Source organism: Stegostoma tigrinum, chromosome 46 (assembly GCF_030684315.1).
Source record: "Stegostoma tigrinum isolate sSteTig4 chromosome 46, sSteTig4.hap1, whole genome shotgun sequence".
Lineage (NCBI taxonomy): Eukaryota > Metazoa > Chordata > Chondrichthyes > Orectolobiformes > Stegostomatidae > Stegostoma > Stegostoma tigrinum.
Genome location: NC_081399.1, coordinates 1,510,049 through 1,537,246, shown reverse-complemented (window position 1 = coordinate 1,537,246; position 27,198 = coordinate 1,510,049). Strand labels below are relative to the sequence as shown.

Sequence of the window (27,198 nt, the reverse complement as noted above, 5' to 3'; positions counted from 1 at the left end):
GGCGTACGCGGGTCAGTTCCTGTTTTTCTCTCTCACTCCGTCACTATCTCTCTCTGTCTCTCGCTGTATCTTTCCCTCAGTCCCTCTGTGTCTCTTTCTATCTCTGTATTTGTCTCTCAGTCTCCCCGGACCGTGCGTGCTTTTTCTCTCTCTCTCTCAATGCCGAGCTCCTCCTCTCTCTGAACAGGAGATTACTTCCGTGCTTTGCCAGCAGATTGCGGAAGCAGCGACCCAGAGAGCTGACAGCTGCGCTCAGTTCACCAGAAGCTGTCCCTCACCGTGGGGCTGCCTCTCCATCCATCACATCTTTCTCTGCTCCGCTTTCTCCATGTCCCTCTGTACCTGACCTTCCATCTGTCCAGATCTCTCTCCATACCTCTAAACTCAAATCCCCCCCTCTTTGTCCCTATCTTTCTGCCACACCTCTCCCTCCTTCTCTCTGTTCCCCAATCTTTCATCTCTCACCTTGTCCCCTCACGACCAAGCCCACCCCATCGCCAATCGTTCTGTTTGGAGTTGTGAACGCACAATGCAGTCACAGGTCACAAGCAAGTACCCTGTTGTCAAAAGAGGCAAGAGGGCAGTGCCAACACTAAAGAGGGAGCCAAGCGACAGAGGTGAATGCAAGAAGGAGAGGGTCACAGTGGAGGGAATGGGGAAGCAGTCATAGAACGGTGTGAGAGAGACAGTACAGGGAGGGGCAGTGAAAGAGGTCAGGCGTCGGGTGTGCAGCAGAGAGCAGGAAGGTGAACTTTGGAGGGATTGGTCGATGACAGACCCCTCAGTTTGACCATTTCTCTCTTATCGTGCCCCCCACCACTAACCTCCCCTCCTCCTCTTTCACAGGCCTCACAGACACAGCAGCAACTCTGCGCACGAGCAGGGACCACCTCGAGATGCTCAAGGCCTTCGATCTACATTGGGAGTACGGCCCATGTTGTGGTAAGTTGCAGCCTGAAAACCTCTTTCAGCAGTTGGCCAAGGCCATTCTGCCCTTCTGATTCATCCCGATCACATCCCCCCCCCCCCCACCTCTGCCAACACCCCACCTGCTCTTCCCCAAGCTCTGTACAAATCTCTTGCAGTATGGATTAGGCCTCATTATCGCATAGTCTGATGGAAAACCAGGCAACTCAACACAAGGCCCAGCATAGAGCCAGCAGCCTTGTGTGTACTGGGCCCCTCTACAAAATTTGGGGTAAACACTATGCCCGGATTGGATCCTTGGGCCATTTCCGTTTGGCATGGTCCCTATGGGTTCTCTTGCTCTTCTGAATGCCTTCTCACTTCAGTCCCATGTCGACTTCTCCCATACAGCACAATATGGTGGGCTTTTGTACGACCCACATCAGCGTAGATACTGACAATTCCCAAATGCCACATGTCCTCAAGTGTCTCATATCCACAGTATCTGTCAGATGTGAAGGACCGCCAGACTGAGAGCAGAGAGGGTTCATGGTGAGACTGAATTCAGGCCCTAAATAATCACAAGGCTTAATAATGAGAAACTCCGTCACGCCTCCCGCTCTCTTTGACTGATTAGCTTCTGGAATGTGCTGCCTGGGAGTGTGGGGAAGTAAGGGTCAATTAAGGAGTTAGGGTCTGGTCCATGCTGCCTGAGAGTTAGGGGGAGGCAATGTCAATCAAGGGTTAGGATCTGAGAGTGTGGGGAAGGCAGCATCAATCGAGGCTGCAAAATGGAATCAGGTCAATATCTGAGAAGTTGCGTGGAGGGAACAAGGTTGAAACTCACCTGACAAATTGCTCCCTCAGAGGGCTTGCACAATACAAGCGCCGATTGGCCTGGTTCTGCCCTGCAGCCAATCTCTAGTTCTTTGAATCGCTTTCTAATCACTTTGCTTTATTGAAGTTTGGTGCAGCCTTTCTCTCAATGGCAACCCGTTTTCACAGCACATCAGTATACAAAGATGATGCAAATTCTGCAGTTCGAATGTTTTGCATCTTATGAATAATTGCCCACTTTTTTTGTCTGTTTCTACTCCACGTCCATCCTGTCCCGCACAGGCATCACACGAATGGAGAGGTGGGAACGAGCCAACCGGATGGGTCTCCGACCTCCACAGTACATCAAGGAGATACTCCTTCATCATAAGAAGGACACCAAGTATCAAGAGAGGTACGTTCTTTCAGACTTTCTGTGGTGGGGTCACGGTTGGAGGGGAGGGAGATTGGCTGTTTTTGGGTGGATATGAAATTTTTCCACATCATCCATGGTCATGGTGGCTGGGCAACACATTAAAAATTGGTCGGGACTGCAGTGGGTAGCCAGGATGTAGCTACAGTTTAGCACAGCGATGTGCACTGTAACACATGGAATACAAACAACACAGAATGGTCCTAAAGTGAAAAGCAACTGCAGGATGTTGAGGTACAGTCAGATCCGGGTTAGAGCTTTGCTTCCGGTTCTGGATTCCATATTATAAGAGTGATATGATGGAAGTGGAGAGGGTACAGAGATTTACCAGGATGTTGCCTGAGCTGGACAGTTTCACTATGGAGATTGGGATTGGTTTGACTGGAGTTGTTTTCCTCAGAGCAGAAGGGAATGAGGCAAGGACAATGTTTGATACGATACATGATGATGAAGGATACAGATAGAGTAGACAGGAATAATTTTTTCCCCTTGATGGGGTACAGATTGCAGGTAAGAGGTTTCAAGATTTGAGGAAAAGCATTTTCACCCAGAGGGTGATGTGAAGCTAGTACTTACTACAAGGATGATAGAGGCAGAAAGCCTAAGCAAATTGGGTTGAGGGGTGACCTTACAACGGTTTACAAAATCATGAAGGGCTTAGATAAGATGAATAGCAAAGGTCTTTTCCCTTAGGTAGAGGAGTTCAAAGCTGGGAGGCATATTTTTAAACTGAGAGGAGAAAGATTTAAAAGGGACCTGATGGGTAAATTTTTCACCCAGAGGGTGGTTCATGTGTGGAATGAACTGCCAGCGGAAGTGGGACAGGCAGGTACAGTTACAACATTTAAAAGACATTCGGACAGGTACGTGAACAGGAAAGGTTCAGAGAGATATGGGCCAGGAACAGGCAAATGAGATTAGTTTAGTTTGGGAAACTTAGTCAGCATGGATGACTCTGTGAGAGATAATGGGAAATGCAGATGCTGGAAAATCCAAGATAACAAAGTGTGGGGACTCTAATAAGTGTTTTAAGCTCTGCTTCCCTGTTCTGGACTCCCCCACAAGGGGTAACCCTCTCAGTAGCCTCCCTGTCCGTCTCCGTCCTCAGAATCTTATACGTTCAATAAGGTCACCTCTCATTTCTCTGAAACTTCAATGAAACCAGGCCCAACCTGCTCCTCATTAGATAGAACCCCCTTAATCGCAGGAACGAGCTGAGTGAACCTTCCTCTGAGCTGCTTCCTGTGAAGGTGTGTGCCTCAGACATGATGGGCTGAAGGGCCTTTCTCTATGAGTCTATGACTCTCAATTGGTGGACAGATGCAGCGAGTGAGTGAGAAAGCTGATTGTCAGGTGACCATTAGTGAAACAGATGGAAGATAAATGTTGGGATGCCTTGCGATAACAGTACAGGATATTGGAGAGGCTCCACATGGAGTAGCTGCATGTTTCTGCTGAACGAGGCACACACCTTCACAGGAAGCAGCTCAGAGGAAGGTTCACTCAGCTCGTTCCTGCGATTAAGGGGGTTCTATCTAATGAGGAGCAGTTTGAGTAGGTTGGGCCTGGCTTCATTGGAGTTTCAGAGAAATGAGAGGTGACCTTATTGAACGTATAAGATTCTGAGGACGGAGACGGACGGGGAGGGTACTGAGAGGATTACCCCTTGTGGGGGAGTCCAGAACAGGGAAGCAGAGCTTAAAACTATAGGGTCTCCTGTTTAATACTGAGAAAAGGCGGAATTTATTCTAACAGAGGGTGGGGATGTTTGTAATTCTCCCCCCCTCAAACAGCAGTGTTGGGGGTGCATGGATATGTGTGTATGTGCGCGCGTACGTACGCGTATGTGTGTGTGTGTGTGTGTGTGTGTGTGTGTGTGTGTGTGTGTGTGTGTGTATATAGTGGGGTGAGGGCAGTAAACATATTCAATGCTGAGCTAGACAGAGTTTTGATCAGGAAGGGAGGGGGAGAGCCACTGGAAAGCGGATTCAGGTTACCACATCAAATATGGTTTCAAATGGCAAAAACAAGTTTAAGGGACTGAGCAGTATACACCTGTCCTCCTTCTTAGTGCTGATGTGTTGTTGGTGTGGAGGGATAGGATTAGGAGAAGGAGAAAGGTGACTTGCATGGGACTCAAAGCTGTCCTACCCGATATGAAACCAGATCTCATCTAAATCAGGTACTAAGAATATGGAATCCAAGTACCTTTGAGAGAAGGCAGCGACTCAGACATTCAGTCCCTGTAATGGGGTCTCACTCCTCATCTGGAAAGGTCTCTCTAACCCTACCTCTCGTATGAACTACTATATCTTGGGATGCCTCTCTAAACCTCTCTTTCACATACACACACACACACACACACACACACACACACACACACACACTCTCTCCTGTATCCTCTGGGAGTCTCTCTAACTCGCTCTCTCGTACTCTTCTGTATTAGGGGTGGTCCCTCTAACCTTCTGTCTCTTACATACTGCAGGCTTTTGGGTGGTCTCTCCAACCCCTCCCTTTATCTCTCATTCCTGGACCTGTGGAGGTCTCCCTAACCGTTTCTATCTCATACACACCCGTAGCTGAGGATGTCTCTCTAACACACTCTCGCTTTCTCACACACACCTTTTAATGGGGGAGGTCTCACTGAACCGTCTCTCTATTCCCCTCACTCGTATATCTGGAGAGGGTTTTTTAACCCTCTCTCACATCCTGTTACATCTGGGGACGTCTCTCTAATTGCCTCATTTTCTCACTCCTGTAGGTGTGGAAGTCTCACTAATCCTCTCCCTCTCTCACACACTTCTTCTCTGGGAAGGGCTCTCTAATCCCCTCTCTGTCATTCCTAAATCTGGGGAGAGCGCACACACACGCGCGCACACACACATTCTCTCTCTCGTATCTGGGGAGGTCTCTCTAACCCCCTCATCCTTCACTTTCTCAGTCTTGTATCTGTGGACTCTCACACGCTCTTCTGTATCTGGGAAGGTGTCTCTAACCCTGCACCCCTCAATCCCTAATCTGGGGTGGTCTCTTTAACCCTCTTTCTCACATACTGCTGTCTCTGAGGTGGTCTCTCTAACCCCTCCCTATCTCTCCTGTATCTGTGAAGATCTCTCCAACCCTCTCTCTAGCTTTTCTCACACTTCTGTACCTTGGGACAATACAGCGTGGAGCTGGAGGAACACAACAGGTCAAGGATCATCATAAGAGCAGGAAAGTTCCAAAGAAGGATACCAACCCGAAATGTCAATTTTCCTGTCCACTGTTGCTGCCTGACCTCCAGCTCCACACTGTCTTTTCTTTGACTCCAGCATCTGCATTTCTTGCTATCTCCCTGTATCTTGAGAGTTCTCTCTAATCAACTCACTCTCCCACTCCTGTGTCTAGGGAGGACTGTCCAACTTTCTCTCTCTCATACTCGTGTCTAACCCTCTCTCTCACTGTGTCTGTAGTGGTTCTCTAAACCCATCCCTTCCTCTGTCACTCATTTCTATATATATGGAGGTCTCTCCAGCCCTCTCTCTTGCTCTCTCATACTCCTTTAATGGGGAGGTCTCTCTAACATCCCACCCTCCTACTCCTCTCTCTCTCTTCCACACTTCTGTATCTGGGGAGATCTCTGATACCTTCTGTCTCACTCCTGTAGCTGAGGAGCTCTCTCTAATCTTTCTTTCACTCTCAGTGTCCTTTACCTGGGGAGATCTCCCTAATCTGTCTTTCACTCTCACACTCCTATGCCTGGGGAGGTCTCTCACTCTGTGTCTGCCTCTCTCACACACACAGACTCATGTATCTGGGGAGGTCACTTCAAACCCACTCCAGCACTCCTGTATCTGGAGAGATTTTTCTCTTGCTATGTTTTTCTCTCTCATCTTTTCTCTCTTCCTCTCTTTTCTTTTCTCTTTCACACTCTTCTGTATCTTGGGAACAGGGTGAGGTGGAGGGTTTCTTTAACCTCACCCCCTCCCGGTTTTTCTTTCTCATTCTGTGTCTGGGGAGCTCTCTCTCTCCTTCTATCTCTCTCACTCCTGTTTTTAGGAAGGTGTCTCCAATCCTCTCACTTTCTCTCTCTCACACACACACTCCTGCATCTGGATGTGTCTCTCTAAACCCCCCTCTCTCTGACACTCCTGTATCTGGGGAGGTGTCTCTAATCCCCTCTCTCACAAACACTCCAACATGTGAGGAGGTCTCTCCAAATCACCACCCCCACTTTCACACTCTCTCTTTTTCTATGTCTATCTGTCTCTCTCTGACACTCCTGTATCTGGGAAAGTCTCTGTAATCCTCACTCTTTCATGTCTCTTGTCTCTCTAAACCCCTCTCTCTGACCCTCCTGTATCTGGATCTCTAACTCTCACGCTCTCCTGTATCTAGGGGACAGTGAGAGGAGGTTTCTTGAATTCCCCCCTCCCCTTCGCTCCTTATCAGGGGATCTTTCTCTCTAATGCTCGCTGTCACATATACACACCTGTTTCTGGGGAGGTCTTACTAATCCACCCTCTCTCTCTCTGTCACACTCTCCTGCAAAATGATATATCTCTCTAAACCCCGCTCTCTGACACTCCTGTTTCTGGGGAAGTCCCGCTAATGTTTTCTCTCTCTCTCTGACACTCCCTTATCTGGGAAGGTCTCTCCAAACAACCCACTCTTTCTTTTTTCTTTATCTATCTGTATCTCTCTGACACTCCTGTATCTGGGGGAATCTACACACACACACACACACACACACACACACACACACACACACACACACACACACACACACACACACACACACACACACACACCCCTGGCTCTGGCTCTCTAACCCTCACTCGCTCACACTGTCCTGTGTCTTGGGAGCAGGGTGGGGGGGTACCCTTTAACTACCTCCTCTGTCTCCCTCTCTCTCTCCCCCCGCTGTTTCTTGGGAGCTCCCTGGAACCCTCTCTCTCTCTCACACACACACTCTCCTGCATCTGGATGTGTCCCTCTAAACCACCCCCCCCCCCACCTCTCTCTGACACTCCTGTGTCTGATGAGGTCTCACTAATGTTCCGTCTCTCTGTGGCACTCCTATATCTGTGGAGGTCTCTCTAACCCCCTTTCTCTCAAACACTCCCATATCTGGGGAGGTCTCTCCAACCCCCTCGCTCCTGTCACTCTGCTCCTGTTGTTGATGTCTGACAGAGCTGGTTGCCGATGGGGGAGATTTACGGTCTGTGAGAGTGCAGATCGAGAATGAGGTGTGACTCTAAGCCCCCTTTTTTCAGTATTTCAATCACGTCTCTCACTCAATATTGGCTGCACAATACTAAAAGACAGAATTGCAGAGAGAGGCGAAACTATGTAAAGGTCCATTATCCACAGATCCACACAGAGCTCCACCTTTCCCTTGCAAAGGGATAATTACCCTCTGTTCTACTAATGTATTCTTAAGTGTACTTAAACTTTGTCAGAAAGTCTTTGATGGCAAGTTGGAAGATAAGTGAGTGGAGCCACCCAGACACCCGATAACATCTTAATCACCTCAAAGTACCTTTGAGGTTTGACAAAGGGTCCTTGAAAACAGATAGCCCTGCAATATCCCCACCTCTAACTCGTCATCTTTAACCGTTTTCTCTCTGAATGCCCACAGCATCTGCTGCTTTTGCCTCTGGTGTCGGTCATGTTTATGAGCCTCTCCTTTCCTTCAATAGGGGCAGAGGATAGTGGGGAGAAGGTCCAAGGGCATGAAGTGACACCCCTGCCTCACCCCCACCAGTTCTTCGGGATAGTACCTAACCTATTCAGTCTTGACCCCATGCATCCTGCATGCTACAACTCTCTCAGTTTCTCACTGATTTCAGTCCCGTTGTCACTCTGCTTTTTCCTTTCTCTCTTTCTCACTCCCGTTTCATTCTCACTGCCTCTATTTTTTCCCTCAGACTCTCTCCCTCTCTCTGTACCTCATTCTCTGTGGTTCTCTCTCTTATTTCTGATTCTTCTCTCTCAGTTTCTCCAGCTCTTTCTGTCTCCTCCTCTAACTGTGCCTCTTTTTCTCCTCTCTCTGTGTGTCTTACTCTGTTTTTCTCTCCCTTTCAGTCTCTCTTCCCATCTCACTCTCTATCTAGTTCATCTGTTTCCCCTGTCTCCGACATTACTGTTCTGTCCTCTATCTTTCTGTCTGTCTCCCTCTTTTATTGTCTCTCACAGCCCCCCCACCCCCCGGCCTTTTTCTTTCCCCGTCCTGCCTGAGTCTCCTCCCCCATCACACACTCTCTTTCCCTCTCTCTGTACTTCTCACTGGGTTTCTCTCATTCTATCAGTCCCATTCTTTCTCTTTTTCTCGCACTATGTCTCTCTTCTTCTCACTACCCGTCTCTCTCTCTCTCTCCTTTTCTGTCTTTCTCTCGATTTCTCTCTCTGTCTGTCTCTCACTCTCTCTCTCTGTGTCTTTCTCTTTCCCTCTCTGTTTCTCTGTCTCTCTCACTCCAGCTCTCTGCTATAAATGCTCTGAAGCTAGAGGTTAAGAAGAGTGGAAATGATAAATGATTTTGTGGGGGATCTGAGTGGGAGAATGAGTCTCCTCTGTTTCAGGTCGATGGGGACTGAGTGTTTCACAGAATCAACTGTCCAAATGTTTCACAGCAGCTAAACAAAACAGAACAAAACAGAATGAAATACTTGAGCAGAGGACAGAAAGAGTTACTGTCTTGAGGGAAGGGAGGGACGGAGAGGGCTAGGAAGAGTAGTTAAGAGCTTAGAGCACAGGCAGCAGAAGGAATTGCTAATGGTGGAGCAAAAGGAATTCTTGGAAAGTAGGAGGAACTTACAGAGGTAGGAAAGGGTGTAGGGGCTGGAGGATATTAGGAAGGTTTTTGATCTTTTTAAAATTAAGCTGTTGTATGACAGGGTCTCAACGTAAGTCAGTGGATGCCACACTCATCTCTGTCTTGAGTGGGCAACCCCTTACTCTGAGATGATGTCCCTCTGGTCCTAGACTGCCTCACAAGGGGGAACAATCCGTCCACATCTCCCCTGTCAAACCCCTAAGTATCCTGTACGTTTCATCCTTCTAAACTCCCAATGAGTACAGGCCCAACCAACTCAACCTCTTCTTGTCAGACAGTCCTTCCATACCCAGGATCAGCTGAGTGAACCTTTTCCTTATATATTTCCTCAGATAAGGGGCCACAAAACTGGTCATGGAATCCCAGCTGTGTTCTGACTAGTTTTAGCAAACCCTCCTTACTTTCATACTCCATTCCCTCTGAAATAAAAGCCAACATTCCATTTGCCTTCCCTATTGCCCGCTGAACTCGGATGCTGGCTTTTTGTGAGTTGTGAATGAGGATTCCCAAATCCTTCTGCTCTGTAGCTTTCTGCAGTCTTTCTCTAATTAAATAATGTTCAACTCCTCTATTCTTCTTGCCAAAGTGCATCACTTCACATTCCCCACATTCTGTTCCATCTGCCACATTTATATCCACTCACTGAACCTGTCTGTATCCCTGTGAGACTCTAACACCCTCACCACTCGCCTTCCTCACTGTTTTTGTGTCATCTGCAAACTTGGTGATGGTACATTCACTTTCCTCATCCAAGTCATGAATATAGATTGTGAATAATTGACAAATAAAACCATTCACAACATTCCCTAGGCAAATTATCCCTGTGCCTCAAATTGAGCGGATTGCTCATTTTCAAAACTCTGTCCTGTGGAATTTTCACTCATGTCATCTGAAAACCCTGTACACTATAAACATGGGGGTATGAGCTGGCACAAGCCTCAAAACTGACATGAAGCCTCAAAAACACCCAGCACAGAAAGGGAGGCAGTATTCAATTTATATCGCAAACATACAGGCGGATTATTGGCATGGATGTAGCTGGTCATCCTTTTGAACCCTTTTACAGTGCATTTAATTTCCTTGACAATTTCTCTTAGCTCAAGGGACACCTGGTGTTCCACTTACTCAGTAATGGTAGGTTTTACTGAATATGTACTGGCCTTTTCGATCAATGCCAACCTTTGCATGGCCATTTGAGTGCTAGGGTTAACCTCAGGGGCTCTGCTGCCCACATCCTACTGTTTTGTCCACCAATGCCAGTTTATTTCACACATGCCTCTTTCCACATATTATCATCCTCTGCCAAATGTCTGTTCCCTTACTCTCCCATCACCTTAGCCTCCATTTGAAGTGCTTGCTCCCTCCTTTTCCTCCTGTCTCGTTTTCTCAGTCTTGTTCTCTCATTGACCATTTCTATCCCATGTGTGTGCATACTTGTGTCTCTCTCTCTTGTGCTCTCCATCTCTTTCTGTCACTGCTTCTCTCTCTCCCTGTCACTCCTTGTCTCTCTGTCTTTTTTTCATTCTGTCTGTCTTTCGCTCTGCTTATCTTCCTCTTATCACCTCTTCTCTCTATCTCCTGCTCTCTCTGCCGTTTTATCTCTGTAACATAGAAATAATGGGAATAGAAGCAGAAGTAGGCCAGTCAGCTCCTCAGAGATAATGGGAACTGCAGATGCTGGAGAATCCGAGAGAATCCAACTTTTCTGATGAAGGGTGTAGGCCCGAAACGTCAGCTTTTGTGCTCCTAAGATGCTGCTTGGCCTGCTACACTGTGTCAGCCCCTCAGGCCTGCTGTGCCCTTTATTGATGATCATGGCTGACCATCCAATTCAATCCCCTGTTCCTGCTCTCTCCCCATATCCCTTGAACTACATGAGCTATATGTATCTCCTTCTTGAGATCACAATGTTTTGTCATCAACCAATTTCTGTGCTAGTGAATTCCACAGATTTGCCATTTTCTGGGTGAAGACATTTCTCCTCATCTCAGTCCTCTTTCACGCTCTATCTCTTTCCCTACCTCTCTCTCTGTGTCACCTTTTTTGTGCTCCTCTGCCATTCCTTCTCTCTCTGTCTCTTGCTTTCTCTGCATCTTTCTTGCTGCTTCTATCATCTTCTGTCATTCCCTTCTCTGTCTCTGACTCTGCCATGCTTTCTTTCCCTGTTGCTCGTTCTGTCTTTCTCTCATACTTTCTTTCTCTGCCTCTTTGTCCAGCTCCCCCCTCTTACTCTCTACCTCTCTCACTCTGTCTGTTGCTGTCTCTACCCTTTTGTCTCTCTTTGACTCTGTCTGTCTTCCTCAATAAACTCTTCCAGTCATATTCCCTGCCACATCGCCTTGTCGAGCTTCATATCTCTTTATCTGGTTTCTGTAACTTTCTGTCTCTCCAACTTTCTTTGTCCTTCCTTCTCTCCATGTCTCTCCCCCTACCAGTCTCCCCTCCAACCCCTTGTCTCACTTGGTCTCTCCCTATTCGATCTGGATGTGCAGGCAGTGAGTGTAAGGGATCGACTCAGGCTGGGAGAGAGTTAAACGCGAAATCATCAGCCCAGCACAGACAGAATTTAGCACCCAGCTCGAGTCAGATTTTAAGAGCCTGCCCAAGAAACCTGAACTCACACACCATGAAGACAAATGATTTCACGCCAAGTAAGCTTTCTCAGGAATCATTCAGAGGTTCACTGGCCCCAGGTCAGAGGCTCAAAGTCGAAAATTGTCCCCCAACCAGGGACCTTTGATGCAAAACCAACACCGCCCCCAGCGACATTATCTCACCCCACCCCGAATCATTGCAAAAAAAAACTCCCAGGCACCCAAAGCAACTCATTGTTCCCGTGTCTGAACTCCAAAAATTAATTGCGCCTATCGGCAAAATAGAGAAGCTAAACCATATGAGGAAACACTCCATTAATTGTGATTTCAGCGTGTGAGAGCCCGATTGTGAAGGAACACTCCTGTAATAGTGAGTTCAGTGTGTGTTAGCCGGAGTGTGAAGGAACACCGCTGTAATAGTGATTTCAGTGTGTGTGTGAGAGCCCGATTGTGAAGGAACACCACTTTAATAGTGAGTTCAGTGTGTGTTAGCCGGAGTGTGAAGGAACACCCTGTAATAGTGAGTTCAGTGTGTGTTAGCCGGAGTGTGAAGGAACACCCTGTAATAGTGATTTCAGTGTGTGTTAGCCGGAGTGTGAAGGAACACCCTGTAATAGTGAGTTCAGTGTGTGTTAGCCGGAGTGTGAAGGAACACCCTGTAATAGTGATTTCAGTGTGTGTTAGCCGGAGTGTGAAGGAACACCCTGTAATAGTGATTTCAGTGTGTGTGAGCCCGATTGTGAAGGAACACCACTTTAATAGTGAGTTCAGTGTGTGTTAGCCGGAGTGTGAAGGAACACCCTGTAATAGTGAGTTCAGTGTGTGTTAGCCGGAGTGTGAAGGAACACCCTGTAATAGTGATTTCAGTGTGTGTTAGCCGGAGTGTGAAGGAACACCCTGTAATAGTGAGTTCAGTGTGTGTTAGCCGGAGTGTGAAGGAACACCCTGTAATAGTGATTTCAGTGTGTGTTAGCCGAAGTGTGAAGGAACACCCTGTAATAGTGATTTCAGTGTGTGTGAGCCCGATTGTGAAGGAACACCACTTTAATAGTGAGTTCAGTGTGTGTTAGCCGGAGTGTGAAGGAACACCGCTGTAATAGTGATTTCAGTGTGTGTTAGCCCGATTGTGAAGGAACACCCTGTAATAGTGATTTCAGTGTGTGTGAGCCCGATGGAGAAGGAACACCCCTTAATAGTGATTTCAGTGTGTGGGAGAGCTTGAGTGTGAAGGAACACCACATTAAGAGTGATTTCAGTGTGTGGGAGAGCTTGAGTATGAAGGAACACCCCTGTAATAGTGATTTCAGTGTGTGTGTTAGCCTGAGTGTGAAGGAACACCAATTTAATAGTGATTTCAGTGTGTGGGAGAGCTTGAGTGTGAAGGAACACCAATTTAATAGTGATTTCAGTGTGTGGGAGAGCTTGAGTATGAAGGAACACTCCTGTAATAGTGATTTCAGTGTGTGTTAGCCTGAGTGTGAAGGAACACCGCTGTAATAGTGATTTCAGTGTGTGTGAGCCCGATGGTGAAGGAACACCCCATTAATAGTGATTTCAGTGTGCGCGAGAGCCCACTTATGAAGGAACACTCCTGTAATAGTGATTTCAGTGTGTCTGAGCCCGATTGTGAAGGAACACCCCATTAATAGTGATTTCAGTGTGCGCGAGAGCCCACTTATGAAGGAACACTCCTGTAATAGTGATTTCAGTGTGTCTGAGCCCGATTGTGAAGGAACACCCTGTAATAGTGATTTCAGTGTGTGTGAGCCCAATTGTGAAGGAACACCCCTGTAATAGAGATTTCAGTGTGTGCAAGAGCCCGATTGTGAAGGAACACCCTGTAATAGTGATTTCAGTATGTGTGAGCCTGATGGTGAAGGAACACCCCTGTAATAGTGATTTCCGTGTGTGAGATGGGTATGCAGGAACACTCCTTTAACAGTGATTTCAGTGTGAATGAGAGCCCAAGTGTGAAGGAACACCCCTTAATAGTGATTTCAGTGAGTGCGAGAGCTTGAGTATGAAGGAACACCACATTAAGAGTGATTTCGGTGTGTGGGAAAGCTTGAGTGTGAAGGAACACCAATTTAATAGTGATTTCAGTGTGTGGGTGAGCTTGAGTGTGAAGGAACAGCCCTGTAATAGTGATTTCAGTGTGTGTGTTAGCCTGAGTGTGAAGGAACACCAGTTTAATAGTGATTTCAGTGTGTGGGAGAGCTTAAGTGTGAAGGAACAGCCCTGTAATAGTGATTTCAGTGTGTGTGTTAGCCTGAGTGTGAAGGAACACTCCTGTAATAGTGATTTCAGTGTGTGTTAGCCTGAGTGTGAAGGAACACTCCTGGAATAGTGATTTCACTGTGTGTGAGCCCGATGGTGAAGGAACACTCCTGTAATAGTGATTTCAGTGTGTGTTAGCCTGAGTGTGAAGGAACACTCCTGTAACAGTGATTTCAGTGTGTGTAAGCCCGATGGTGAAGGAACACTCCTGTAATAGTGATTTCAGTGTGTATTAGCCTGAGTGTGAAGGAACACTCCTGTAATAGTGATTTCAGTGTGTGTTAGCTTGAGCGTGAAGGAACACTCCTGTAATAGTGATTTCAGTGTGTGTGAGCCTGATGGTGAAGGAACACTCCTGTAATAGTGATTTCAGTGTGTGTGAGCCCGATGGTGAAGGAACACTCCTGTAATAGTGATTTCAGTGTGTGTTAGCCTGAGTGTGAAGGAACACTCCTGTAATAGTGATTTCAGTGTGTGTTAGCCTGAGTGTGAAGGAACACTCCTGTAATAGTGATTTCAGTGTGTGTGAGCCCGATGGTGAAGGAACACTCCTGTAATAGTGATTTCAGTGTGTGTTAGCCTGAGAGTGAAGGAACACTCCTGCAATAGTGATTTCAGCGTGTGTTAGCCTGAGTGTGAAGGAACACTCCTGTAATAGTGATTTCAGTGTGTGTGTTAGCCTGAGTGTGAAGGAACACTCCTGTAATAGTGATTTCAGTGTGTGTTAGCCTGAGTGTGAAGGAACACTCCTGGAATAGTGATTTCACTGTGTGTGAGCCCGATGGTGAAGGAACACTCCTGTAATAGTGATTTCAGTGTGTGTTAGCCTGAATGTGAAGGAACACTCCTGTAACAGTGATTTCAGTGTGTGTGAGCCCAATGGTGAAGGAACACTCCTGTAATAGTGATTTCAGTGTGTATTAGCCTGAGTGTGAAGGAACACTCCTGTAATAGTGATTTCAGTGTGTGTTAGCTTGAGTGTGAAGGAACACTCCTGTAATAGTGATTTCAGTGTGTGTTAGCCTGAGTGTGAAGGAACACTCCTGTAACAGTGATTTCAGTGTGTGTAAGCCCGATGGTGAAGGAACACTCCTGTAATAGTGATTTCAGTGTGTATTAGCCTGAGTGTGAAGGAACACTCCTGTAATAGTGATTTCAGTGTGTGTTAGCTTGAGTGTGAAGGAACACTCCTGTAATAGTGATTTCAGTGTGTGTGAGCCTGATGGTGAAGGAACACTCCTGTAATAGTGATTTCAGTGTGTGTGAGCCCAATGGTGAAGGAACAATCCTGTAATAGTGATTTCAGTGTGTATTAGCCTGAGTGTGAAGGAACACTCCTGTAATAGTGATTTCAGTGTGTGTGTTAGCCTGAGTGTGAAGGAACACTCCTGTAATAGTGATTTCAGTGTGTGTGAGCCCGATGGTGAAGGAACACTCCTGTAATAGTGATTTCAGTGTGTGTTAGCCTGAGTGTGAAGGAACACTCCTGTAATAGTGATTTCAGTGTGTGTTAGCCTGAGTGTGAAGGAACACTCCTGTAATAGTGATTTCAGTGTGTGTGAGCCCGATGGTGAAGGAACACTCCTGTAATAGTGATTTCAGTGTGTGTTAGCCTGAGAGTGAAGGAACACTCCTGCAATAGTGATTTCAGCGTGTGTTAGCCTGAGTGTGAAGGAACACTCCTGTAATAGTGATTTCAGTGTGTGTGTTAGCCTGAGTGTGAAGGAACACTCCTGTAATAGTGATTTCAGTGTGTGTTAGCCTGAGTGTGAAGGAACACTCCTGGAATAGTGATTTCACTGTGTGTGAGCCCGATGGTGAAGGAACACTCCTGTAATAGTGATTTCAGTGTGTGTTAGCCTGAATGTGAAGGAACACTCCTGTAACAGTGATTTCAGTGTGTGTGAGCCCAATGGTGAAGGAACACTCCTGTAATAGTGATTTCAGTGTGTATTAGCCTGAGTGTGAAGGAACACTCCTGTAATAGTGATTTCAGTGTGTGTTAGCTTGAGTGTGAAGGAACACTCCTGTAATAGTGATTTCAGTGTGTGTTAGCCTGAGTGTGAAGGAACACTCCTGTAACAGTGATTTCAGTGTGTGTAAGCCCGATGGTGAAGGAACACTCCTGTAATAGTGATTTCAGTGTGTATTAGCCTGAGTGTGAAGGAACACTCCTGTAATAGTGATTTCAGTGTGTGTTAGCTTGAGTGTGAAGGAACACTCCTGTAATAGTGATTTCAGTGTGTGTGAGCCTGATGGTGAAGGAACACTCCTGTAATAGTGATTTCAGTGTGTGTGAGCCCAATGGTGAAGGAACAATCCTGTAATAGTGATTTCAGTGTGTATTAGCCTGAGTGTGAAGGAACACTCCTGTAATAGTGATTTCAGTGTGTGTGTTAGCCTGAGTGTGAAGGAACACTCCTGTAATAGTGATTTCAGTGTGTGTGAGCCCAATGGTGAAGGAACAATCCTGTAATAGTGATTTCAGTGTGTGTGAGCCCGATGGTGAAGGAACACTCCTGTAATAGTGATTTCAGTGTGTGTTAGCCTGAGTGTGAAGGAACACTCCTGTAACAGTGATTTCAGTGTGTGTGAGCCCGATGGTGAAGGAACACTCCTGTAATAGTGATTTCAGTGTGTGTTAGCCTGAGTGTGAAGGAACACTCCTGTAATAGTGATTTCAGTGTGTGTTAGCCTGAATGTGAAGGAACACTCCTGTAACAGTGATTTCAGTGTGTGTGAGCCTGAGTGTGAAGGAACACTCCTGTAATAGTGATTTCAGTGTGTGTGAGCCCGATGGTGAAGGAACACTCCTGTAATAGTGATTTCAGTGTGTGTGTTAGCCTGAGTGTGAAGGAACACTCCTGTAATAGTGATTTCAGTGTGTGTGAGCCTGATGGTGAAGGAACACTCCTGTAATAGTGATTTCAGTGTGTGTTAGCCTGAGTGTGAAGGAATACTCCTGGAATAGTGATTTCACTGTGTGTGAGCCCGATGGTGAAGGAACACTCCTGTAATAGTGATTTCAGTGTGTGTTAGCCTGAATGTGAAGGAACACTCCTGTAACAGTGATTTCAGTGTGTGTTAGCTTGAGTGTGAAGGAACACTCCTGTAATAGTGATTTCAGTGTGTGTTAGCCTGAATGTGAAGGAACACTCCTGTAATAGTGATTTCAGTGTGTGTTAGCTTGAGTGTGAAGGTACACTCCTGTAATAGTGATTTCAGTGTGTGTGAGCCTGATGGTGAAGGAACACTCCTGTAATAGTGATTTCAGTGTGTGTGAGCCCGATGGTGAAGGAACACTCCTGTAATAGTGATTTCAGTGTGTGTTAGCCTGAATGTGAAGGAACACTCCTGTAACAGTGATTTCAGTGTGTGTTAGCCTGAATGTGAAGGAACACTCCTGTAATAGTGATTTCAGTGTGTGTAAGCCCGATGGTGAAGGAACACTCCTGTAATAGTGATTTCAGTGTGTATTAGCCTGAGTGTGAAGGAACACTCCTGTAATAGTGATTTCAGTGTGTGTTAGCTTGAGTGTGAAGGTACACTCCTGTAATAGTGATTTCAGTGTGTGTGAGCCTGATGGTGAAGGAACACTCCTGTAATAGTGATTTCAGTGTGTGTGAGCCCAATGGTGAAGGAACAATCCTGTAATAGTGATTTCAGTGTGTGTGAGCCCGATGGTGAAGGAACACTCCTGTAATAGTGATTTCAGTGTGTGTTAGCCTGAGTGTGAAGGAACACTCCTGTAATAGTGATTTCAGCGTGTGTTAGCCTGAGTGTGAAGGAACACTCCTGTAATAGTGATTTCAGTGTGTGTTAGCCTGAGTGTGAAGGAACACTCCTGTAATAGTGATTTCAGTGTGTGTGAGCCCAATTTTGTAGGAAGTCCCCTTCAAGTGAATTTCATGTGTCATAGTACCCAGGAGTGATGGAATACCACTTTAGTAAAGATTTCAGTGAGTGAGAGCCCGATTGGAAGGAACACCCCTGTAATACCGATTTCAGTGCGTGAGACAGCACGATTGTGAAGGAACACCCCCTTAATAGTGATTTTAGTGTGTGCAGGAATGCAAATATGCAGCCACACTACTTTAATCACGTTTTCAGTGCACCTGTGAGCTCAACTGTGAAGGAATACCTCTGTTAATAGTGATTTCAATGTGTGTGAGCCCTGTAGGGAGGATCACCCCTTTAGTAGTGATATCAGTGCGTGTGTGTGAGCCCGTGTGTGATGGAACACTCCTTTAATAATATCAATTGTGTGTTAGCCTGAGTGTGAAGAAATACCCCTTTAACCTGGGCCATCTCCAACACAGCCCTCACCTTCCTGGACCTCTCAGTCTCCATCTCAGGTAACCAGCTTGTAACTGATGTCCATTTCAAGCCCACTGACTCCCACAGCTACCTAGAATACACCTCCTCCCACCCACCCTCCTGCAAAAATTTCATCCCCTATTCCCAATTCCTCCGCCTCTGCCGCATCTGCTCCCAGGATGAGGCATTCCACTCCCGCACATCCCAGATGTCCAGGTTCTTCAAGGACCGCAACTTTCCCCCCACAGTGATCGAGAACGCCCTTGACTGCGTCTCCCGCATTTCCTGCAACACATCCCTCACACCCCACCCCCGCCACAACCACCCAAAGAGGATCTCCCTCGTTCTCAAATACTACCCCACCAACCTCCGGATACAACGTATCATCCTCCGACACTTCTGCCATCTACAATCCAACCCCACCACCCAAGCTATTTTTCCATCCCCACCCCTGTCTGCTTTCCGGAGAGACCACTCTCTCCGCGACTCCCTTGTCCGCTCCACACTCCCCTCCAACCCCACCACACCCGGCACCTTCCCCTGCAACAGCAGGAAGTGCTACACTTGCCCCCACACCTCCCCCCTCACCCCTATCCCATGCCCCAAGATGACTTTCCATATTAAGCAGATGTTCACCTGCACATCTGCCAATGTGGTATATTGTATCCATTGCACCCAGTGTGGCTTCTTCTACATTGGGGAAACCAAGTGGAGACTTGGGGACCGCTTTGCAGAACACCTCCGCTCGGTTCGCAATAAACAACTGCACCTCCCAGTCGCGAACCATTTCAACTCCCCCTCCCATTCCTTAGATGACATGTCCATCATGGGCCTCCTGCAGTGCCACAATGATGCCACCCGAAGGTTGCAACAGCAGCAACTCATATTCCGCTTGGGAACCCTGCAGCCCAATGGTATCAATGTGAACTTCACAAGCTTCAAAATCTCCCCTCCCCCACTGCATCCCAAAAGCAGCCCAGCCTGTCTCTGCTTCCCTAACCTATTCTTCCTCTCACCCATCCCTTCCTCCCACCTCAAGCCGCACCTCCATTTCCCACCTACCACCTCATCCCACCTCCTTGACCTGTCCGTCTTCCCTGGACTGACCTATCCCCTCCCTACCTCCTCACCTATACTCTCCTCTCTACCTATCTTCTTTTCTCTCCATTTTCGGTCCGCCTCCCCCTCTCTCCCTATTTATTCCAGTTCCCTCTCCCCATCCTCCTCTCTGATGAAGGGTCTAGGCCTGAAACGTCAGCTTTTGTGCTCCTGAGATGCTGCTTGGCCTGCTGTGTTCATCCAGCCTCACATTTTATTACCCCTTTAATCGTGTTTTAGTGTGTGTGTGTGTGAGCTCAAGTGCAATGGAACACCCCTTCAAATGTGTGGTAGAGCCAAAGTGTGAAGGAACACCCTTATGTCTACAAAATCATGAGGGGTATGGACAGGGTGGATAGCAAGAAGCTTTTTCCCAGAGTGGGGGACTCAATTACTAGGGGTCATGAGTTCAAAGTGAGAGGAGGAAAGTTTAAGGGAGATATGCGTGGAAAGTTCTAAACACAGAGGGTGGTGGGTGCCTGGAACACGTTGCGAGTGGAGGTGGTAGACGCAGACATGTTAGCGTCTTTTAAGATATATTTGGACAGGTATCTGGATGGGCAGGGAGCAAATGGACACAGACCGTTAGAAAATAGATGACAGGTCAGACAGAGGATCTCGATCGGCGCAGACTTGGAGGGCTGAAGGGCCTGTTCCTGTGCTGTAATTTTCTTTGAACACACCTTTAATAGTGATTTCAGTGTGTGAGTCTAAGCGTGAAGGAACACCCCTTTAAGTGATTTTACAGTGTGAGTGCATGAGTGTGAAGGAACACCCTTTTAACAGTGTTTTCGATGTATTTGACCTCACGTGTGAAGGAACACTCCTTTAATAGTGATTTGTGTGTGAGTGAGCCCAGGCGTTAAGGAAGACCAGTTTAACAGTGATTCCAGCATCTGTGAGCCCGAGTGTAAAGGAATACTCCTTTAATAGTGATTTCAGTGAGAGTGTGAGAAATGCCCATTTAACAGCGATTTCAGTGTGTTTGTGAGCTCGACTGTGAAGGAACACCCGTTTAAGAGTGATTTCAGTGTGCCTGAGCCAACATGTGAAACAAGACCTGTTTAATAGTGATTTCAGTATGTGTAAGCCCAAGTGTAAAGGAACACTCCTTCATTAGAGATTTCAGTATGTCCGCTCCCAATTGTGAAAAATTATGCCTTTAATAGTGATTTCAGTGTGATTGCACACCCCTCTAATAGTGAATTCAATATGTGTGAGCCCAAGTGTGAAGGAACACCCATTTAATCGTGATTTCAACAAATGTGAGCCACATGTGTAGGTACACTGCTTCAACAGTGATTGTTGTGTGTATGTGCCCAATTGTGAATGAACACCCCTTTAACAGTGATTTCACTGTGTGTGGCTCAGAGTGTGAATGAACACCCATTAATAGTGTTTCCAGTGTGTGTGAGTTTGAGTGTGAAGGAACACCCTTTTAAGACGAATATCAGTGCATATGAGGACCAGGGTGTTAAGAAATACCCCTTTAATAGTGATTTGTGTGTGTGTGAGCTTGAGCGTGAAGGAACACCCTTTAATCATGATTTCAACAAATGTGAGCTGACGTGTGTTGGAACACTCCTTCAACAGTGATTTCAATGTGTGCGCACCCAATTGTGAAGGAACACCCTTTAATAGTGATTCCAATGTGTGTGGCCCAGAGTGTGAAGGAACACCCTTTAATAGTGATTCCAGTGTGTGTGAGTTTGAGTGTGAAGGAACATAGCTTTAATAGTACTTTCAGTGTGTGTGAGCTTGCATGTGAAGGAACACCCCTTTAATTGAGATTTCACTGACAGAGCGCCTGGGTGGGACAGAACACCCCTTTAATTATGATTTCAGTGTGACAGCCCAGCTGTGAAGGAATACCCCCTTAGTAGTGATTTCACTGTGTGAGAGGCTGGGTGCGAGCGAACACTACTTTAATAGTTATTTCACTGTCTTGTGGGCCCAAGTGTCAAGGAAAACCCTTTTAATAGTGATTTCAGTGAGTGAGGCCTCATGTAAAGGAGCACCATTAAATAGTAATTTCACGGCACGTGTTGGAGCCCGTGTGTCAAGGATCACTCCTTTGATAGCGATTTCCGTGTGTGTGTGATCCCACCTGTAAAGAATCACTCCTTCAGTCGTGATTTTGTGTGTGAGAGAGCATGAGCAATCTCATACACTGTTAGTTTTTGTAAATTTACCAGGTCCCTCCTGTTTCTTTAGATTCCGTGCTACCTACACACCTCACATGACGTGCCCACAGAAACCTTTCTCATGAGTTCATCGTTGGATACAATGCAGCACTGGCTTTGTGGTTTTATGTGGATTGGTGTCATTAGAGACTAGGGAGGGGGAAATGATATTTATCCGTGGTTTCCAAAGTGATTAACAGAATCATCAAACACTCCTACGACAGGCACAGCATAGTGTTAGATACAGAATAACACTCCAGCTACACAGCCTCGATCAAACATTTCCAAGTCCTGGACAAACTGATAAAATAGTAGTACAGAACATTCAGCCTGTTCTGTCAGTGCTGCCCGTCTCTCAACCAATTAAGCTGCTCCCACTCTCCTCCACCCTACATACTCCCTTGGATCTGAAAACATCTCTCCTTCAGGACTTGACGCGACTTCTTTTTGTCATCCTTCATTGACCCTGCCTACCCACACTCAGGCAGCACAGACCAGACCCCAACCCATCACAGAGAGAACTTTCGTTCCCCTCCTGTCACCATTGTTTCTTGTACTAATCAAGAATCTCTATTCATCCTTCAATAGGAACCATTTCTCCCTCTACACTCTGTCCAGACCCCTTGAGTTTGAACACCTCCAAGTCCTCTCTCAGCCTTCTCTTCTCCAATCTGCCCATGTCACTGAAGTTCCTCATTCCTGGAACCACTGTCCTGAATCTTTCCCATAGCCTCTGGAATCTTCTCACATCCTTCCTAAACTGCAGGGCCCCAAAACGGTCACCATCTTCCAGTGGAGGCTTAGCCACTGTTTCATAAGGCTTTTGTGTAACAAACCCCTGTTCTGAGTCTGTAAATTCCACCTGTGTGACAGGTGACTGCTCAAGGGGAACTGTGTTCATATTCCAGCACACAGCAGCCTCAGGTATTAAAAACTTCATCCTGAATTCAGAATTACACACAAATAGACTTGCAAGGGACAGTGACAATATGGAATGATATATTAATGATCTAGGATCTTGAGGTACAGGGGACAATTTGTAAATTAAGCAGATGATGCTAAATTTTGAAGAACTGTACCTGTGTGCAACTCCAAAAGGAGTGGAGTGGGGCATAGGTGCAGAAGAGACTCAAAGCAGAGAGATGTCAGATGACTAGATAATAAAATGTGAGGCTGGATGAACACAGCAGGCCAAGCAGCATCTCAGGAGCACAAAAGCTGACGTTTCGGGCCTAGACCCTTCATCAGAGAGGGGGGATGGGGGGAGGGAACTGGAATAAATAGGGAGAGAGGGGGGAGGCGGACCGAAGATGGAGAGTAAAGAAGATAGGTGGAGAGGGTGTAGGTGGGGAGGTAGGGAGGGGATAGGTCAGTCCAGGGAAGACGGACAGGTCAAGGAGGTGGGATGAGGTTAGTAGGTAGCTGGGGGTGCGGCTTGGGGTGGGAGGAAGGGATGGGGTGAGAGGAAGAACCGGTTAGGGAGGCAGAGACAGGTTGGACTGGTTTTGGGATGCAGTGGGTGGGGGGGAAGAGCTGGGCTGGTTGTGTGGTGCAGTGGGGGGGGAGGGGATGAACTGGGCTGGTTTAGGGATGCAGTGGGGGGGAAGGGGAGATTTTGCAGGACATGGTCGAGCAGTTTCAAGGCCGAAGAGATTACAAGAGAGTTGCAATGGGAGAGAGATTCCCCTGAGGTTGGTCCGGAGGGAGGAGGGTAACTTCTTCAGGTTAGGCATCCCTGGAAGAGGCTTCGCAGTGAGGTTAAAATAGTATCAGAGATAATGGGAACTGCAGATGCTGGAGATTCCAAGATAATAAAATGTGAGGCTGGATGAACACAGCAGGCCAAGCAGCATCTCAGGAGCACAAAAGCTGACGTTTCGGGCCTAGACCCTTCATCAGAGAGGGGGATGGGGGGAGGGAACTGGAATAAATAGGGAGAGAGGGGGAGGCGGACCGAAGATGGAGAGTAAAGAAGATAGGTGGAGAGGGTGTAGGTGGGGAGGTAGGGAGGGGGATAGGTCAGTCCAGGGAAGACGGACAGGTCAAGGAGGTGGGATGAGGTTAGTAGGTAGCTGGGGGTGCGGCTTGGGGTGGGAGGAAGGGATGGGTGAGAGGAAGAACCGGTTAGGGAGGCAGAGACAGGTTGGACTGGTTTTGGGATGCAGTGGGTGGGGGGGAAGAGCTGGGGCTGGTTGTGTGGTGCAGTGGGGGGGAGGGGATGAACTGGGCTGGTTTAGGGATGCAGTGCGGGGGAAGGGGAGATTTTGCAGGACATGGTCGAGCAGTTTCAAGGCCGAAGAGATTACAAGAGAGTTGCAATGGGAGAGAGATTCCCTGAGGTTGGTCCGGAGGGAGGAGGGTAACTTCTTCAGGTTAGGCATCCCTGGAAGAGGCTTCGCAGTGAGGTTAAAATAGTATCAGAGATAATGGGAACTGCAGATGCTGGAGATTCCAAGATTCCAAGATGTCAGATGACTGTTCATTTGGAAGAACCGTGAAAGAAACTAAAATAGGGCAGTATAATTCTAAATGCAGGTAGCAGGACAGGTGGAGAGAGCAGGAAGCATGCAGGTGTCCTCGGATTTATTAGCACGGGCAGAGTGCACAAGAGCAAGGAGGTGATGTTGAACGTACGAAGACACTTGCTGAATCTCAGCTGAAGATTTGTGCAGTTGTGGGCTCCCACTTTATAGGAAGGATGTGAATATATTGGAGAGAGTGCAGGAGCATTTATAAGAATGGTTCCAAGGCTGAGAAACTTCAACGATGAGGATAGATTGAAGAGGTTGGGGACCGTTCTCCTTAAAAAGGTGGTTTAGATGGACATCTAATAGTGGTTTTCAAAATCATGAACAGGGGCTGGAGAGTCAAAACAGAATCTGTGCCCCATTGTAAAAGGAATAAGAATGAGAGGGCCTACAGATTTAAGGTGATGTGCAAACAAAGCAAGGGGGGATAAGAGTAAAATCTTTCTCACCCAGTTAGAGTGTGGAATGGACTGCCTGGAAATGTGGGGGAGGTAGGTTCAATTGAGGCATTCAAGAGGGGCATTGGATGGTTATTCGGTTAGAACTGGGGGTACAGGGATATGGGGGGGAAAGGCAGGAGATTGGCTGGAAGTAAAAAGGCTGAGGGCCAGTGCAGACAGTCATAGGGTCACAGATGTACAACGTGGAAACAGACCTTTCAATCTAACTCATCCATGCTGATCAGATATCCTAAATTAATCTTGTCCCATTTGCCAGCATTTCGCCCATACCCCTTTAAACCCTTCCTATTCATAGACCCATCCAGATGCCTTTTACATGTTGTCATTGTACCAGCCTCCCACCACTTCCTCTGGGAACTCATTCCATACCTGTGCCACTCTGTGCAAAAAACGTTGTCCCTTAGAACCCTTTTAAATCTTTCCTCTCTCACCCTAAACCTATGCCCCTCTAGTTTTGGGCCTCCCCTACCATGTGGAAAAGGCCTTCACCTACTCACCCTAACATCCCCCTTGTTATTTTATAAATTTCTCCAAGGTCGCCCATCAGCCTCCAACGCTCCAGGGAGGGCAGCCCCAGCCTATTCAGGCTCTCCCTGTAGCTCAAACCCTCCAAACCCTGGTAATATCCTTCGAATCTTTTCTGAACCCTTTCAAGTTTCACACCATCTTCCCTTAGCAGGGAGACCAGAAATTGAACACAAATTCCAAAGTGGACCCTTCTGAGGAATGGTCACTGGACCTGAAGTGTTAATTCTGATTTTTCTCCACAAGTGTTGCCAGACCTGCTGTGCTTTTCCAGCAGCTTGTTTTTATTCTAAAACGTGGCCTAACCAAATGTCCTGTACAACTGTGACATGACCCTCCCAACTCCTATACTCAATGCACTGACCAATAAAGGCAAGTGTACAAAACACCTTCTTCACTATCCTATCTATCTGTGACTCCACTTTCAAGGAACTATGAACCTGCACCCCAAGGTGTCTGTCTGGCAACACTCCCTAGGACCTTACCGTTAAGTGCATAAGTCCTGCCCTGATTTGCCTTACCAAAACGATGCACCTCACATTTTAGATTAATCTCCGTCTGCCACTCCTTGGCCCAACTGATGAAGGTCCGTTTGTACCTGGAGGAAACTGGATTGAATTGCAGATTTGTACAGACAGAGCAGTAAGAGGCCATTCAATCAGGATGAGCAGCAAATGCCCATCTCTAATAGGGAGTGGGAACCACAATCCAGAGCTAACAGGCAAGGCCTGAACTTTGACTCATTTTGTCACCTTGGAACTGAAGTGATGCAGCCCTGAGTGAGAGACCACAGTCCACGGGCACCTTTCCCGACCGTTATACACAGTAATCCCAGCCCTTAGGCCAGTTTACTGTCATGATCGCTTCCTCCAACACACAGAGCTCTGGGCAGGGAAGTCCACACCATCCCTCAGGAATTCTGCTGCTACAGGAAGGGAGGGTGAGAGATTTTGTCCCCAGGGGAAGGAGTGAAGTGGTGTGGGGGGGGGGGGGGCGTGGGGCAGTGATTGTTACTAGGGAAACAGGCTCATCACAAAAAAGACAAACACAGGACAGAGATAGGGAGGGGTGTATAGGCTTGAGGAGGTTACAGAACTGGAGAGGTGTGTGGTGACTGGAGGAGATTACAGAGGTAGAAAGGGTTTGGTGAATTGGACGATGACTATGTTTCTTTTGATTTGCAGCTTGTGGTGGGACTATAAACTCTGACACAGCCTCAACAATTATCTTCATTCAGGTGTGGAAGGCGTTGGTTTGTCGACATGCACTAGGCTGGGAAACGAAAGATTGGAGATTAATTAACTCAGCCAAACAAAATTGACTGATGTGGATGCCACGGAGTGTCATCAAGGGAGAATGATAATCTGGGATCTCACTATGTTCATCTTGATGGGACATCAGTTCAACTGTGTTCCTATGTCTTGCAATCAGACTTCACTCAGAGACAGACAGAGTGAGAGATATAGACAAAGCAAGGACAGCTTGGTGGCGGTGGGGGCGGGGGGGGGGAGAAGAGGAGAGGGGGGGGAGAGAGAGAGAAGTCAGAATCACAAGAGTCATACAGCACAGCAATCGACCATGCTGAACTGGTTTTCAAACCTGAAACAGTCCCCATTTGCCTGCATTTAGCCCATATCCCTCTAAAAACTTTTCCTATCTATGAACCTGTCCAAATGTCTTTTAAATGTTGCAACTGTACCCACCTTGACCACCCTCTGTGTGAAGAAGTTGGCCCAAGGTCCCTTTTAAATCTTTCCCCTCTTGGCTTAAACCTATGCCCTCCAATTTTGGCCTCCCCAACTTGGGGCAAGTGACCTTGGCTAGTCACTGTCTCTATGCTCCTCATGATTAGGTCACCCCTCAGTCTCCAACACTGTGGGCAAAAGTGTCCCAGCCCATTCACGCTTTCCTTAGGGCTCAAACTCTCCAATCTCGATGACTCGGTCTTAGTAAATGAACTTTCCATTTTACATTTTCTTCCTGAAACACACTACCTAGGCCACAATTATAAACCAAAGGATTCTATGTGAAAATTGCAGGAGCACTGCTCACAGCTTATTATTCAGTCCTGCGAAAGCTGAGGGGGAAAATATTATTGGAGACTCCTTCCAACATTCCCACAATTCGCCCACTACATGTCTAAACCCCTTCACACTCCTCCACATTCTCTTCTGCTGTCCATATGCAGGCACCGATGTTCAATTTCAATACCAAGCCTGCAATGTTAAAATTAGCCTAGTTATAT

General features: G+C 47.1%; 1 protein-coding gene across 3 annotated transcripts in view; it reads left to right on the top strand.

The window, feature by feature from the left end:
• The first annotated feature begins 224 nt into the window (after positions 1–224).
• Positions 225–27,198, top strand: part of LOC125449499 (rho-related GTP-binding protein RhoA-D-like) — a 52,721-nt gene continuing 25,747 nt past the window's right edge. For all 3 annotated transcript variants that reach the window (XM_048525305.1, XM_048525304.1, XM_048525303.1), the window contains exons 1-3: positions 225–617; positions 847–942; positions 2,026–2,137. In XM_048525305.1, the coding sequence (XP_048381262.1) occupies positions 530–617; positions 847–942; positions 2,026–2,137 (296 nt within the window). In that variant the 5' untranslated portion in view covers positions 225–529. The remainder of the gene's footprint in view (positions 618–846; positions 943–2,025; positions 2,138–27,198) is intronic.